General features: G+C 35.0%; 1 protein-coding gene across 1 annotated transcript in view; it reads left to right on the plus strand.

Annotated features, from left to right (window-relative positions):
• The first annotated feature begins 5,902 nt into the window (after positions 1-5,902).
• Positions 5,903-17,033, plus strand: part of per1b (period circadian clock 1b) — a 28,929-nt gene continuing 17,798 nt past the window's right edge. Inside the window, exons 1-4 of the mRNA XM_056462290.1 lie at positions 5,903-6,113; positions 12,573-13,387; positions 14,763-15,016; positions 15,727-15,848. Coding sequence (XP_056318265.1) covers positions 13,023-13,387; positions 14,763-15,016; positions 15,727-15,848 — 741 coding nt within the window. The 5' untranslated portion in view covers positions 5,903-6,113; positions 12,573-13,022. The remainder of the gene's footprint in view (positions 6,114-12,572; positions 13,388-14,762; positions 15,017-15,726; positions 15,849-17,033) is intronic.

Genomic DNA, 17,033 nt, shown 5'->3' on the forward strand with positions numbered 1-17,033 from the left:
AAATCATTTTAACTTGAATTAAATTATTTTATTGGACACACTCCATTTTATTATCACCTAAAGTTCTGGTTAAATCTATTGTTGATAATCTTTTTTTAACTCTTGTTTCATACTGTTCTCGTTGTCTTGGGGTCACATCAGTCTTGATTATTAGACTGATGGCTGCTCTTACTTGCTTATTCTAAATATTTTTTATTAGTCCTCTTAGATTTACACCCTTGAGCTGTATTATTAGTCAGGAGTTATGACTACTATTATTGATATCCACCTAAATACACTTAAACTTAAGTGTTTGCCAGACCTCGATACAGGTGGTGTGCACAATTTTCCATCTCAACTTGACTTAACAGGAAGAAAAAGAATCACAGTTAGATTCCTTGGGGTCCTCCTGACCAAACATTTACAGACCAGTTACATAGAGAAATATTATTTTGTGTATAATAAACTATGTCTCATTTCTTAACTTTGCATGCAGTGTTTGTGTGGATATTTAACACTTTTCAATCAATTTACTATACACAAACACGCAATTATGCCATAATTTGTGTTATAATATTTTTTTATTATAAAGATCACTGAAATTCTGACCTAAATTTAATATAAAAGGTTTCTGGACATTGGTTTATACTTTAGAAATAAAATAATGCCATCTGAGGTTAAAGAAAAAAAAAGTTTAGATTTATTGTTAAAAAAGAAATGACAACATCCACATATATCCAGCAGGGCTCCACATAGACACCTATTCATTTTCAGCTTATATTCTTGATGGTTTAGAAAACTTTTCCTCACAAATTGATTATATATATATATATATATATATATATATATATATATATATATATATATATATATATATATATATATATATATATATATATATATATATATTCACCTGATATACATTCCCTAGATTTTAAAATTATATAATAAATCAAAATTCTGAATTTTGCATTTAAAAAAAAAAACATGGGTAAATAATTACACATTTTTTTAAAGATTTATTTTTTGGCCTTTTTGCCTTTAATAGATAGGACAGTATTTAGATAGGGGGGTAGGGTAGGGAAATGTCCTCGGGCCGGAATTCGAACTCGGGACGCCCTGACATGCTACTGCACCATATGTCGATGCACTAACCATTAGGCTATTGCGCCGACATAATTACACATTTTACATAAAACCATACACATAACAACAACACTGCTAAAAAGTCAGATTCAATATTTCAATTTGATTAACGATATTCTAAAATTCTTACACTAGAAACCTTTTTAAACATTCCCCTTAAAATATTTCCTGATATTAAAATATAAAATATACATTCTATTAAAATATGTTTTATAGTAAAAATATTCTTACGCAAGTTACAAATAGGGTCTTCTCCCTTTTCTATTAATATAAGTGAGTGCACATATTATACCAATTATAATAACCAATTCAGAAATGAAAAATGCACAACATCAACTATACTCAAAAATAAAGAGTTAGAGATCACAAATGTGGTGTGTCTTTTTTTTTTTTTTTTTTTTTTTATGGAAAGTACAATTTTTTGATGCTTTTGGCAAAAATACTGGGTTCCACACAATCAATTTGTGTTGGGACAACATGAATGAATGAAGTTAACTTATTAGTTTTTACAAATTTAAATAGATTGAACATAATTAAATTGTCCCCCCCAAAAGCTCAGTAATTGTGTTGATTAAGCTCAATTTAAATAAGTACTTTAAACAAACAGCAAACGTCATTTTTGGGAGTGTATGCTAAGAGCAGTGTTGGGGAAAGTACTTTTGAAAGTAATGCATTACAATCTTAAGTTACTCTCCTAAAAAAGTTGCATTACTTAAACTTTATGGACATTACGTTACTTTTGAATTACATATTCTTACCTGGTTAAGGCTTGATCTCTTTTAGAACTTTCAGCGTTTTTTTTTTTAATAGAGGAGCTCAATTAACAGCACACCGTATACCCTACACCTTCATTTGCCTTTAAAAAAAGCCAATCAAAAAATAATAATGTAGGATAATGTTATCTTCTGAGAATTTCCTGACCCCAGAGCTATATGTGCTGTATATAAACACTTTGATGAAAGTTTAAAGCAATGTGTTTGCTACTTTTTGCTTTATTAGCACAGTAAAATCAATGTCCATTGAGACAAACCCTCTTTCCCTCTAATCCATGCGTTCAAAATAATAATACCTCCATCGCAAAAATATAAGGCTTTGGCCTGTCATCTTCATTTCTGTCTATTCCCACGATTCAACATGACTACATTAATATTATTTCAGCAATTTATTTTTTAAAAGCTAATTAATTAAACTAAAAAGTAACTCAAATATTATTACTGAACTTTCCAAAAGTTATGCATTGTTTGTTACTTAGAAAAAGTAAGACACTAGTAATGCATCACTGGCTAAGACTGTGTGTTCTTCCAGAGCCTCTGTCAGATGAGCTGTTATCATGGCTGTGTGAGGAGCTCACAGAGGAGGATGCGGCCCTTCTGGTTCTGTCTCTCCATCTCCGTCGCTCTTCTGTCCAGATCGCTCGACTGCGAGCTCCACACAGCCTCTCACAGCAGGCCTTTCACATTCTGACAGCGTGGAGACGAGGCCTGCCCTCCTCTTCTTTGAAATGCCCCATACTAGCCCACTGCCTGACCCGTGCAGGGAGACCTGACCTCGCCAACCAACTACTGCTCAGAGAAGCTACAAATCACCAAGTGGAGGAAACACAAGAAGACCAGGCCAGCAGGAGTAACCTGTGATTCGTCATTTAGTTTAGCAATATGTGCTGTTGTATTTTAGTGAGCTGTCACTAATGCATGATATATCTGAGTGTTCATATTTTACCATTTTATAAAAAAGCTTTTTTTGCAGTATTAAGAACCTATTATGGAAAGAAATGTTAAAGAACTTATGTTTTTGTCTTGTTTCACTTCTTAAATCAAGAAGCTTTTTCTAGACAAGACAAAAACAAATGGTCTTGTTTTCAGAATTAATAATTATTAAGTGTTTTTCCTTTTAAAAAAGCTAAATAATCTGCTAGTTGGATAAGAAAAATAATCTAAAAACAAGTTTATTTTGCTCACCTCACTGGCAGATTAATTTGCTTATTTTAAGGAGAAACACACTTAAAATTAACTTAAGATGACTTGTTTTACTTGTCTAGAAAATGATTATTAATTTAATACATTTTTGATATTTGGACTGGATACAAGACAAAAACTCTAAGCAAGAAAACTATTTTTGCAGTGAGTGTGTCACGAATTAAACGTTTTACAATATTGTCCTCAGATCAACAGATATTGAAAACAATAAATAAGCAACAAAAAATAAGTTGTCTGGTCAATATAAGAATGTTGTTTAATAATATTGTGTCAGTTTACACCTTTATAATACGTGCCACAAAATAATTAATGTGATCTCTGGGTCTGGTGGAACTGTAATGGATCTGTCGGTTATTATTATGTTACTCAAACTAATTTCTTTTAAGTTTTTTTTTTTTTTTTTTTTAAATGTCCGTCATTCAAAAGATCACATATATAATAAAACCATCAGTATTGTAGAATGTTTTATGAATATATATATATATATATATATATATATATATATATATATATATATATATATATTTAAACTGTGAATATATATATATATATATATATATATATATATATATATATATATATATATATATATATATATATATATATATATATATATATATATATATATATATATATATATATATATATCGTAAAATTATAAATTGTGTTACTATCATTTTTGAAACTCTTGCTCGTAGTGTTTTAAATGTAAGTGACCAGCAGATGGCGCTGCCACGTCGACGAAAATTTAGAGACTCCATTTAGAACCATTGTGCACTGGATGCTGCTACAGCAAATGGAGGCTCATGGTTTACTTTATCATATGCAAAAAAGATATAAAAAAAATCTCAAGTATTGTAGATATTTAGACAATTTGACATTTGTCTACAGCTGTGAAGCAATGAAAATCTGAATAAACAAACTAAAAATAAATAAATAAACAAACAAAAGATAAATAGCCTAAATAAATTTGGCACAAAGATGAACAGGCTTTTCCCCCTTTCTTTTTTTGGTTTTTAGATACGCATGGCGTGTCTATTAAAAGATCCATGAAGCCTGATGACACATTGCCTGCTAATGCCTAGTACGCACATAGTAGGCTGGGATTATAAATGCCCGAGCCAAGGTGAGGATACTAGTGAAATAATTCTTACTTAACCCAAACAACTGTCATTTCTTAGAGCTGATTCAGTGCAGTCTTTATCCAGTACATTTTGCAAAACAACAACAACAAAAAGGCAGACCAGGCAAACATTTTTCCAATGTTGGTGCTTTGTGCAAACTGCAGCCTTGCAGACCTCAGTTGAAATAAATAGTTGTGGTGTGCACATAAAGATGATTTAATACTGCATTTAAATCAGTCTGACCATTCTCATCTGACCTTGAGGCATGTTCACCCACAGAACTGACACTGGATATATTTCTGCTTAACCAACCATTCTCTGCAAACTCTAGAGAAGGTTGTGTGTGAAACTTCCAGTATATCAGGTTCAACATACCTGCCTGGCAATGCATCGATATTACAGCATCTTTCTTCCCCATTCTGATCAGTTTGAAACCCAAGCAGATAGTCTAAAATGTGGCAGATTAACAAAGAGAAGTGTGACAGTTGAGGAGAAGGGTCTAGCAAAAGATTAGCCACAAATTGATGTCATATTGTTAAAATTATATAGGCCAACCAATTATTTTTAGTCATCTAAACAAAACTGTTGAATATTATAATTGTTGAACTGTTTAGGCAAGCTAAATCGTATTAAACCCAAAAATGTATTTACATTTCACCACAAAGTAGGACATTTCGAAATTAGCAACTTATCATGTCTTAACCTAATGTGCGTACGTACCTATTTTGTTTACCCATGCAGTGACTGAGTTTAGCGTTCTGTTGGGTATTACAACTTCTAAATATGGGTTACTTAATGCACCCTGCCTCCAAAACCGCACTTGCCAGACACTGGCAACGAGGCGGCCCATTTTTACCAATCGGATAAATGGAGGTCAGCATGATAGTGACGCCTTTCTGACGACCATCTTGTATTCATCCATACAGAAACAGCGAGCCACACCGCGAGCCGCGTGACTCCTGTGGGAGCTCTGGCGTCACACACAGCCCCGCCCCGGCCGCACGTGGAACTGTGCATGGCTCATTCACTGGTGAGATTCAAGCACACGGTCTATGGATGGATTCAAGCCAGCTGCGCAATGCATTTTGAACAGTTGTGCTGGAAAGCCCCATTCACTTTACATGTGGTTTAAATAAAAAAAGCAATTCAGTGATTTTCAGTTGATATCACGTCGTATAGACTTATGTTGACGTTTTATATTTTTATTAATAATCGCATGAGGCAGTTTAACACCATTTAGTTCACTTTATCAATTACTTTTTTAAAGAGTTCATGAGAACGAACATATTTGTATTTACATTTTAAAATAAATACTGTAAACCTTCTTTAAAAAGTAAATTAACATATAAAATGAATAATTTCACTAAACACAAGAGAGTTAAATCTGCTGGGGTTACAATAATATGTGAATATAATATGAAAGTGAATCTACAGCAAAATGTCGTAGGCTACTGCCCGCAACACGCTCTTCGAGCTCATGTATTACAACAACAACAGGCGCGCTGCAACGTGACAGCAGATGAACGTGAGCCGAGCGCCCTTGACCTCGACCAATCAGTGAACAGTTCGCCGTGAGTGGGCGGAGAATACACCGCTGGGCTCTGCGGTTTGCTGCGCGCTCAGCCAATAGAATTTCGCAACGCAAAAGGGGCTTGTAGCCAGCTCGAGAAGCACGTGTACTCGTGTGTGTCTGGAGTCATGGGGAAACAAATCTCTAACGCACAATAGCAACGCTATCTTTGTGGACTACAGTCGCAAAAGGACGTCGTTTTGATATTGCGCTGGATTCATAACAACAGGAGTACATTGGAACACTATTTCGATCTGTATATGAATATAGGAATTTGTCTTGTCGTTCAACAGAAGACGAAACAGTAAAATCCAAAAGGTAAGGCCAGCATTGATCGGAAGGTCATATGTGGCGTGTTTCTTCTGTCTAAAATCATCATTTTATACTAGCGATGCCATCATTAAGCACATTTACACATGTTTACAACATTAGATTTGTCCAATAGTGGTTTATTAGCGAAAACGGAGTCGTCCTTGACCGATGCACAACAAGCCCACACGTTGGGCGGTTTTAATGCAGAAATGCATCATACATTGTATTATGCTATCACATTGTCATTGTCTATCAAAATGTTTTATTTTTCATGCTTTGCTTTTAAAGTTATCCACATTTTTGATGGCATGTTTTTTTTTTTGCTACGCAGTTAGTCAGTCAGCTGATACGTGAATCGGATGCAGTGTTTTGGCTTGTTACTGGTCAGACTTCTCCAAAATAGCCTGTATGTTTTAAAAAAGAAGAAAGGCGTCTATATTTTGTCTAAGTAAATTGATAAAAATGTGAAAATAGAAGTGAATAGAATGGACGTCGTTTCACAATTGCTTAATATTGTTTTTAGTGTCATCATGGATAAGATGTCATCCTTAGTGTCTTAGTTTATTATATGCTTCAAATAAAACCACTGAGGTGCAGTAGTAAGTAAACTGTAAAATGGAGATACTGTGAATAATGTATTGCAAAAAAAAATGTATTTTTAAAGATTTTTTAGAGGTCAGGGCAGAGGGGTTTTGTATTTTAAGCATTCTCTGAGATTGCTGTATTTGTTGGGTAAACAAAGCGTTTGATATTTTCTCATGTGATTTTGTTAGACTTTTTTTGCTGTTAAATGAATTGTTTTACATGTCTTAATTGTGTTGTTGATTAAAATTCAGGGCATGTTGTCACAGGTTTAACTAGTAGTCAGTAAAATGTTTATTATAAATGTTTTTTTTACATTTGCCTGTGAAATTGCGATGGAGTGTGAGTAGGAAAACTGGATAAATTGTTCTAAAGTTTTCAAAAATTCACCGTAAAAAAAATTGTGAGTCTCGGCCATCACAGTATAGTTTAGGATCTATTTTCATGACACAGTTTCAACTGTACTTTATAGAAAGTTTTTAATGTGTATTGGACCTTTATTTACTCAACTGTGCAGTTTTGCGACCTGAAAATGCAAACTTTTGTAAATAGGGACAATTTTCTAAAAATAACATTGTTCTTTTACCATCTAGACCTAAAAAACATGATACTACAAAACAGTGATGTCATGCAAAAAAAAAAAAAAAGAAAATCGCAGATGAGCCTCCAGTAGGCTACTGTTACTTGTAAACAAGTGAATGTAAAATGTCCCAGCCTGACACCACCATCTTTTCACTTTGAAACTCATTTGTGACTATGAGAGAGGTGTGCGATATCAAAATCCCACTTAAACTCTCACAGACCAATTTAAATAAATAATTAACAAATAATTCAGTGTATGGGAAACACAAATCATGATGCCACACCCCATTTTTATATTACTGTATAAAAAAATATAAGCAAACGTGCAGGTAAAAGGAACGCATGACATGAGCTTACATTAGAACTAAAATAACTAAAAGAAACCATACATAGACTTTAGATTGGCTCACATTCCATTCATTTACAATGATTGACATGTAAAGCCATTAGGGGGGTCTCAAAGTTTTGGTCTGCACTTAAATGAGTATTATGGGAAGTAAATAAGTAGTGCACAATCAATATAGCATGTTTATTGTGCATTATTGTAATAATATTAGGGGGGGGGGGAGTGTGCAGCATCTGTCTTGGTAAGACTTTACCTTAGTAAGTAAGACTCACTAACTAAGGCCCTGTCCCAAATGCCACACTTCATGTGCACCTGCAGACTTACAGGCTGTAGTGTTGCCATTTTAGCTTTTGAGCGCCCCTTTTGTGGCCATTGAACCATTTTGTGGAAATGAACCATTTTAAAACTCAAAATAGGGCTGGGAAATTAATCTTAAGGTGGTTCCCATGCGCATTTTGTCAGTAAAATTGGTTCTAGTAAATGTTCAGCACATCAGTTCAGATGGTTTACTACACAGTCTACTAGTTGTAGTACACTGATAAGCTACACAAATTTTTTTTAAAAATCCAATTTGATTTAATTGTCCAGTAATGACATTGTATAATCTTTCTGCGATAGTGACAGCTGTTGTAAGCTGAGATTGAGTACATGACTAGTCTTTTGCATTATAGTAAACTTCAACTCTTCCACAGTACCCAGCACAAGCAGAAAAAAGTACTTGACTCCTCATATGAAACTAGATGCTTATGACCTTGTTTTTAAATATATTGCTCCATGGCTTTGGATATCTCAGGTTTTGCACTTGTACAGAGTAGCTCACTATGTGAACTCGGAAATTTTTTACTGTGCTTGTGTTTTAGTTTTATTCGTTAATGTCAGACTATATCACTATTAGTGCCCACTTATTTAGCTAACTTGAGCTTTTTTTCTTTATCAGTTTAAACGGTTTCAGTTGTTGTATCTCTGCAGTTCAGTAACAGCTTGTGGGACGTCTGTGAGATCATATGTTCAGCCAGACATCTGCAGTAGTCATTACTTTGCAGAATTTATTACCGGTGAAGTAAATGAGTCAATGTTTTATTATAATAATGGTTTAAAAACTGACATAGTTTTATTTAAAATTATTTTAATCAGTCATATGTTTGTATTATTAGTAGTATTTTTAGTTTTGCCATGCAAAACATAAATTAATATGATCAATAAGTCATGAAAACTTGTTTTTATGTTAATAATAACCTATTAAATGAAGTTAAAACAACTTGTAAGATTAATTTGATTCAACTTAAATATTTAACTTAAAATATTAAAATTTTTGTAGCATGTCATTTTATATAAATACGAGCGTGATGAGTCTGTCCTATTTTTTGACTGCATGATTATTTGGTCTATGGTGGGGGCACCGGTTTCAAAAAATACTATTATACTATCAATAATAATACTTTTGTACTATTAATAATAATACTATTATTTTGTAACTGCATTATTGTCCATTTGTAACAGCTTACTGCTTGATCTTAATAATTCCTTGGTGTTTGTTAGATATTATTATTGTTGTAATTATTATTATTATTATTATTATTATTATTATTATTGGTTGTAGTAGTATTATTCTGTAATTATAAATTAATTATAATCATATATTACTGTATTATAACTTTTACTCTTATTATAACAGTACAATTTGTTCCAAATTCACTCCTGCAGTGCTCAAATTCTCACTCAACCCAACTGATAATCAGAATATTAAAAGAGAGATGCTCCTGTATACCAAGTTATGCTGAAATTTGTTCTCAGATTGATTTAAAACATACCAGTCTAATCTGTGACGGAGGCAGTTTTTGGGCAGCGGTGCCCAATGAGTGAAGCGCGCAGCCTGAAGGAATCAGCAGAGTAAACACGTGTTTTATATGTTTAGCGCGCACGAGGCGGAGGCGAGTCTGTCAGGGAGCGCGCAGATGGAGAATCACGACTGCAATGGAGGCGAGATGCTTCGGAGACGGTCGTGTCTTTCAGTCATAACATAGGATGTTTATATCTAGTGGAACGAAAGCATCTCGTTAAAATGTAGCCATTTTAAAGTCTTCTCTCCACGCCTTCATCCGCGCACGTCCGCATTCAGCGTCACTCACTCCAGCGGGAATGTAAGTTTGTTTTTGTGGAGAATGAAACTTGTGACGCATCGTGTTTATAGATTAGGCGCATAATGTTTTTTGCGTTATTCACTTTCTCCCTTTTCTTTCTTTTTAATTGTTCTGCTTTAAGATTGATATAATAGTTTTTAGCATTTTAATCCACTGACAAACAACTTGGGCTATTTAAATTGCTTGTTGTTGTTGTTGAGCAGGCTACACTAATCAGAAATCAATGAATGTTTTAAGCATTTAAAGCATGATCATTTATTCGAAAAAATGCAATAATACCAGTAATGATTTGTATGTGATGAGCTTTCTTTTTGTTTGCTGAAGATAGACAGATATAAGGCAGTGCAGAACAGGTGTCAGAAGTGCGTACAGTATGTGTGTGCTGGAAAACGCCTACTCGCACATTCATTTCAGACAAACAGCCTTCTGTCCCAGAGAAGCAAACCACAGGCTCTGCTGTCAGAATAAAAACATCATCTGTGGGCATTTTTCTTTTGTAAATGATTGTTTTTCTTGCTCCATGTTGATATGGAAGCTTAATATAATAGTTTTGTGTATTGTTAACTGTGTGAGAGCCCCTCTCTAACATTATGATACCTATTGTTTGTAGGGGTTGCTTATTAAATGGACACACATTTCTTGGGAAATGTAGCTTGGTGCTTTCAGTGTGCAGCTTCGCTCTTCAGATTTCTCATGATGTGAACTTTTATTCTTTTGGTAGTGGCTCAGATTGTTCATTTCAAGGCAGATACCCTAATATCATTACACTTGTTCTTCTCTCAATAGTAGTTTATACACATTAAATGTACACATTAGGTGTGGGCTAAAGGGTTTACGTTGATCAAAGCTGTAGAGTCTGAGAACACTGTTAATCTATGTCTGGCAAACTAGCTCAATATAAGTGAATTATAAATATTTCAAAAACAGTTTGTTATGCATCAAACAAGTATCCTATAAACCGTGTTGGCGAAAAATAGCTTTTAAAAGTAATATGTTAAAATCTTAAGCCCAACCATGATAAAAAGACAAAAATATTAATAATAATAATAACATACATAACACATAACTTTCTTTAAATAGTAGCGTGGTTGCTTTTAAATAAAGAAATGACTCAATATTGTAATATATTACCTTTAAAAGTAGCTTTCACTGCTTAATCAAGGTGTATTCAGGCCACATTTTCATTTTTAGTGCCACTGTCTACCTTTCCTGGTGGCTTTGTGCTTTACTAAGCACTCGGCATGCCTTAGAATAACTCATTGGCTTAGAATTCCTTTCTAGTAACTGTATGTGCTCAATTTTTAGCATCACTTCCTTTACTTGCTTAGAGATGCTATTTGCAGTAAATGCTAATTCACAGTCGCACTGCTAAAAGTGTAGTTCTAAACTCAGTAACTCCAGAAATGGTGGATCATTAAGATCCTGGAGAGGAAGCAAAGAAGACTGAACACTGACATCACTTGGTTGTCTTATGAGATTAGTGTGCTTGAAGGATAAAGGTAGAGAATATGTATATGTTAAAGTGTGCTGTTTTAAGAGCACTCAGAAATAACCTTGTAAAAACAAACGTCGAGTAGATTAAAAAAAGTACCCACACAAATAAAAATAAGTCTGCATTTGAATATTAAGACATATTATTGCAACTTTTTTTCTATTTTAATATAGTTCAGTTTGTAATTTGTTACTGTGATTGATAAACAAAGATACATTTTAACCATCATTACTCCATGTTTCTGTGTCACTATCCTTTAGAAATCTTTCTAATATTATTTATTTAGGGAACCTGCATACAAGTTTATTGCCTCTGCTTATAAAGTTAAAAATATTTACTGCATATGTACTCTAAAGACATGATCAAAGTATTTCTGTAGCTTTTGATTAGTTTAGTGCATACTTGGTGAATAAAGCTGGGAATTTATTAATATATTTATACACTGGCCACAAAATTGTCTCGTTGGTGTTTAGGAGTTGAGTTTTCTAGTGTTTTGTTCAAATAAGCTGCAACAACCAATGAGTTTTGTACAGTGGTCTACTAAATGAATATCCAAGATGGAAAAAATGCTAGAAACCAACATTAAAGGGATAGTTCACCCAAAACTGAACATTCTGTCATCATTTACGCACCCTTCACTTGTTCAAAACCTACTAGAGTTCCTTTCTTCTGTTGATCACGAATGAAAATATTAAAAATGCTGGTTGCTGGCATCTATTGACATGACTTCCATAACATTTCTTTTTTTCCTGCTATGAAAGTCAATAGGTTCCAGCATCCCACATTCTACATACTATCTTATTTTGTGTTCAACAGAAGAATGAAGCTCCTAAAGGTTTATAACCGCATGAAGGAGTATAAATGAAGTAATTTTCATTTTTGGCTGAACTATGCTTCAAAGATTTTTAATTGGTGTTTGTGACAGAGACTAGAAGTCAATGCTGTTGTCGCTCTTAGATCATCATTTGTCCCCTGTAGTTTCAAAAGCAGAATGACGAACATGCTTTGAAGATGGAGAAGGTAGGACGTGGATGTGTTGATCTACAAAGTAGTCTCGGTCACCATGGAGACCAGAAAAAGCCTCTGTAGTGGCCAAGCTAGAAACTGAACTACACGAGCTCTCACGTGCAGCGTCCCTCTGTGTCCATGCAAAATGTCTGAGAGCTAGTATTTTATTTAGTGGAAAAAAACATGCTGTTCATAAATCGCCTATAGGCATCATCTTTTAGTACTTCTAAATTGAAAATGGCTAAGCTGCTCAGTATGTGTGTACTGTATGTTTGAGACTGCTCACCTTTTCTTCTCTTTTTTTTTTCTGGCAGGTGTTCTCTGAGGAGAGCGAGTGACACAGAGGGCAAAGAGAAGAAGAGCACATGGACAGAGCCTAACAAGAGGCCTAATTTTCCAGTGGCTGTTTCTTACACTTTCGCTCGCACTGTCACACTCCATCTGGCTTCATGTGTGCAGCCAAGTCTGTTTCATAACAACCAGTCTTGTCTGTTTTTCTGAGCCGAGCAACATTTTCTCTGGTTGGCAAAATAACTTCCATTCGATTTGAGTTTAAACTGCTTCCAGTCGAAGGAGCCAAGTCAAAGAACGGGGTGGCGAGACACCCGGATACGCCATGATTCCTATTTATTTGATCAATTGCACCAAGATGATTTCCCACTGCAGTTCAGGAAGTCCAACTTAGTGAACTTATTCAACTCTGTGTAATCCATTGTCAGGTGGAAATCATCACCTTGGCAACCGCGTGTTCTTACAGTATTATTATGAGTGATGACAACTCAGACTCCGCCCCCAGCAATGATGCAGACAGCGGAGCAGGAGGGATGGAGAAAAAGGCAGGGCGATCCTGCGGCATGAGCGAGAGCTCGCCCTCGTCTAATCCAGAGAGTAGTGGGTCAGGAGGGCTGTCTGGTCCCAAAGGATCTGCAGGTGACAACCGAGGGGTGAATTCTGATGATACAGATGGACTGTCCAGTGGAAATGACTCTGGGGAGAGGGAAAGTGAAGGAGGGATGCAGAGAGGGGGCGGATCCAGAGGGAGACAGTCAAACAGAAGTTACCAGAGCTCCTCCAGCCAGAATGGGAAAGACTCTGCCATGTGTCTGGAGACAACGGAGAGCAACAAGAGGTGAGGCAGAGAGAATGGACACTAGATTGGTTAAAATAGTCTTTTACCAAATGTATAGAAGCTTGATCCAATTAGTCAATGTTTTCAAATCTATTTTAGTCATAATCTGAAGATCTGAAAGAATGTGTGCATGCTGGTGGGTGTCAAGTCACTGCTGAGTTGAATGATTTGTGAGCAAAAATGAATGTTTAGTGATTTATTATTCACATTTTTGTGCTTCCAAACATCTATGGTTTTAATTTTTTGTATAGCACAAAAGAAAAAGTATTTGCTTTCAACAATTCATTCTAGAAAATGCTGGGTTGTTTCAATCAAAAATTGGGTGAAATATAAACAAAGTTAACCATTGGGTTAAAATTTAGAGTAGGCTATTACAGGGGTTCCCAAACTTTTCAGCACATGACCCGCAAAATTACAATGCCAGTGACTCGCGACCCGTTTTTGTTGATCTGATCACAAGTGAAAGATGCTACATGCAGATTTAAACCGGGTATGAAAACGTTCAGCCATTTTCAGTGATTTCATAGTGTAGGCGCTCTAGTGTTCCACCAACTCTCCACCTACTGACCTAATAATTCATTATTATGGTGCATGTTGTTGAAGTGGGTTAGCCAGACAGGGCACAAACTATACTCTGCAATAAAAAAAAAAAGCCCAATGTACTCTTCCCATTCGACCAAAACTCAACTGCTGCTTTGTGTAGTTTTTTTGGTCATACTACAATTCACAATATTTAATTGAAATATATAATTGCCCAAACATACTCCTATCCATAGAAATCAAAGAAATCAAGTGCTCGAACTATTCTTTGGTTGTGATTTCCTAATATCAATCAGTAAGATCAAAACAGATCTTACTACAAGATGTAAATATGGCCTGGCATTCTCTAGCAAAATCAATTGGTTTTGAGTGATACAGTGGGATAGTTCAGCCAAAAATGAAAATTCTGTTCCAATTTATTCATTCTGCACTTGTTCCAAACATGAGTTTCTTCTTCTGTTGAACACAGATGAAGATATACTGAGGAATATTGGGGGGAAAAAAGCTTCCGTAGTATTTTTTTGTTCCCACCATGGATGTCAATGGCTGCTTGTTTTTTCCCCCCAACGTTCGTCAGAATATGTCGTTCTTGTCTTGTCTTCAACAGAAGAAAGAAATTTATAAACATTTAGAACCACTTGATTGTGAGTAAATGGTGATGAAATGTTTCTGGGTGAACTATCACTTTAAGATGATGAAATTAAATATTTGAGGCTAATATGATGAGATTTTACATAAACACAAATAAACAGACTAAATGTAGATTGTGTTCAGTTATTCCTGTTTGAAAGTGTCAAGTCTGACTCTCTCTTGTTTTTGATTTCTGCTCCGTCAGCTCAAACTCTCACAGCCCCTCTCCACCCAGCAGCTCTCTGGCGTACAGTCTGCTGAGTGCCAGCTCTGAGCAGGACCCACCGTCCACCAGCGGCTGCAGCAGTGATCAGTCTGCCCGCGTCCAGACCCAGAAAGAGCTGATGAGAGCCTTGAACGAGCTGAAGATCCGTCTGCCACCAGAGAGGAAGATGAAGGGACGCTCCAGCACCCTGAATGCCCTCAAATACGCCCTCAGCTGTGTCAGACAAGTCAGAGGTCAGTGGGAGATTCACATGGGTGTTTCTGTGTTTTACAGGAAAGCCTGAAACCAGCCAGGGAAAGAAGCTAAACACTGTAAAAGAACTGGATAAATCACTTGTTATAACTGTTTAAAGTTATAACTATAAAGTCATCTGTTGATTAATTCCACAAACAAATGTAAACACAGTGACTTTGTGATGCTAGCAAATTATTGCTCTAAGCATCTGCATAATTGTGCAAAGTTTATATGGGAATTTCCAGTGTCATACACTGAAATACAAGTAAAGTGTTTGAATCAATAAGCACCATTTTTTTGTATTCCCAGTTGAGGAACTACTCAAAATTGTATAAGAATCGTAAACTTTTAAAATTGTTAGTGATATTTCTCACACCTTCTGAAAGAAATTGTACAATTTAGAGTTTGTAATTTATAAACATTTTATTTAACAACTATTTACCAAAAATTTAAACCATATTAAGGGTACTTAAAAAAGGCATATTAAAAAAATGGTATGCCCATTTCAGAGCACTTCTGAGTGTTAAAATGTCTGATCTTAAATGAGGAAAACTCCTAAAATGTCATTCATAACATGAGGAAACAGTATTGGGGGATTTCAGTTATGATAATATAGGGAAATAAAACTGCAAAATTATTATGTATATTAGATTATATAATTATTAGATAATAGAAGTAACCGTTTTGTTGTTGGTTTTGAATCTTGCAGCCAATCAGGAGTATTACCACCAGTGGAATGTAGAGGAGTGCCATGGCTGTAGTCTGGATCTCTCCACCTTCACTGTTGAAGAACTGGACAATATCACCTCAGAATACACACTCAAAAACACAGTACGTTGATTCACACACACAACTGTTTTTCTATCCAGTAGGTATGGGCTGGTATAATGATGGTTCCACAGTATTGTGTTTACTGCTCTAAATTATGTTCTATTTAAATGTCTGGGTAAAAAAAAACTACAACTTTTCATTTTTGTACACAATATATTTTATTTTGAGAAACATTTAAATTATTTTGGAGCAGTAAACATGTTCGGCTAAATAACTCAAATTAATCATTGACTTCGGCTGTCTTCGTTTGTTTCTAAAACACAGATTTCATTACAATTTAAAACAGCATCTTTGGGTATCTCTTCTGCTGGAGATACTGTTGTCCTAAAAATTTTGGCGGTTTTAGAACCTTGACTTTTCCAAACCGTGGAATACCTTGAAAACTGTTATCGTCCCATGCCTACTCTCCAGTAATAAGCGTTGGAAATTCCATTAGGAACCCCAAAAAAGTATAAGACAGCAAAACCTTTTCGTTTCTGTTTTCTCTGTAAAATTGCACACTATGTTTCTTCTTTTCTATCTCCTGTTATTCAATCCTGTTTTCAACTAGACAGTTGCTACAGAAACCATTTAAAACTCGAAACTGCATAAACCTGCTGTCCACAGCAGCAACGATGACTAACATTCATCAAGTTCTTTTATTAGTCTGAAGTGAGTTATGTAATGTAATTTTCCAAAAGAAACATACAAGCTCATCCCTTTTATCTAGAGAAAAGACTTGTTTTTCTCCATGAACCGATTACACATCATTAAACCCTAATGTAATGCACAGAAGAATTTGGCTTATTAGGATCCTTTGTCCAAAAAACACATTACCTTCATGCTGTGGAATAATCATTTCCTGCTTCACAGATGTGGGACATACAGTATCAAACTGTGCTTGATAATACACATGCTCTAAATCTCAAATTATTCAGTGATGGTGTAAATGGAGATGCTGTTAGGAAAGGTTAATATGCTGCTTATTGGGCTTTATTGGCTTTGACTGGTTCCTGAAGGGCTTTGGTAAACATTTTGATTCTAATTTGTTACCTGTTAAACTAGTTTATTTTATTTCCTGTTGAGTCACTTTTTAACTAGAGACTGTTGTAAGGATATCATTGAGACTAATGAGAAATACAGAATTGGGACAAACCGTAGAGTGTACCATATTTGTAAGTTACAAAAGAGTCTGTATTTCTTCTT

Source organism: Danio aesculapii, chromosome 7 (genome assembly GCF_903798145.1).
Source record: "Danio aesculapii chromosome 7, fDanAes4.1, whole genome shotgun sequence".
NCBI lineage: Eukaryota > Metazoa > Chordata > Actinopteri > Cypriniformes > Danionidae > Danio > Danio aesculapii.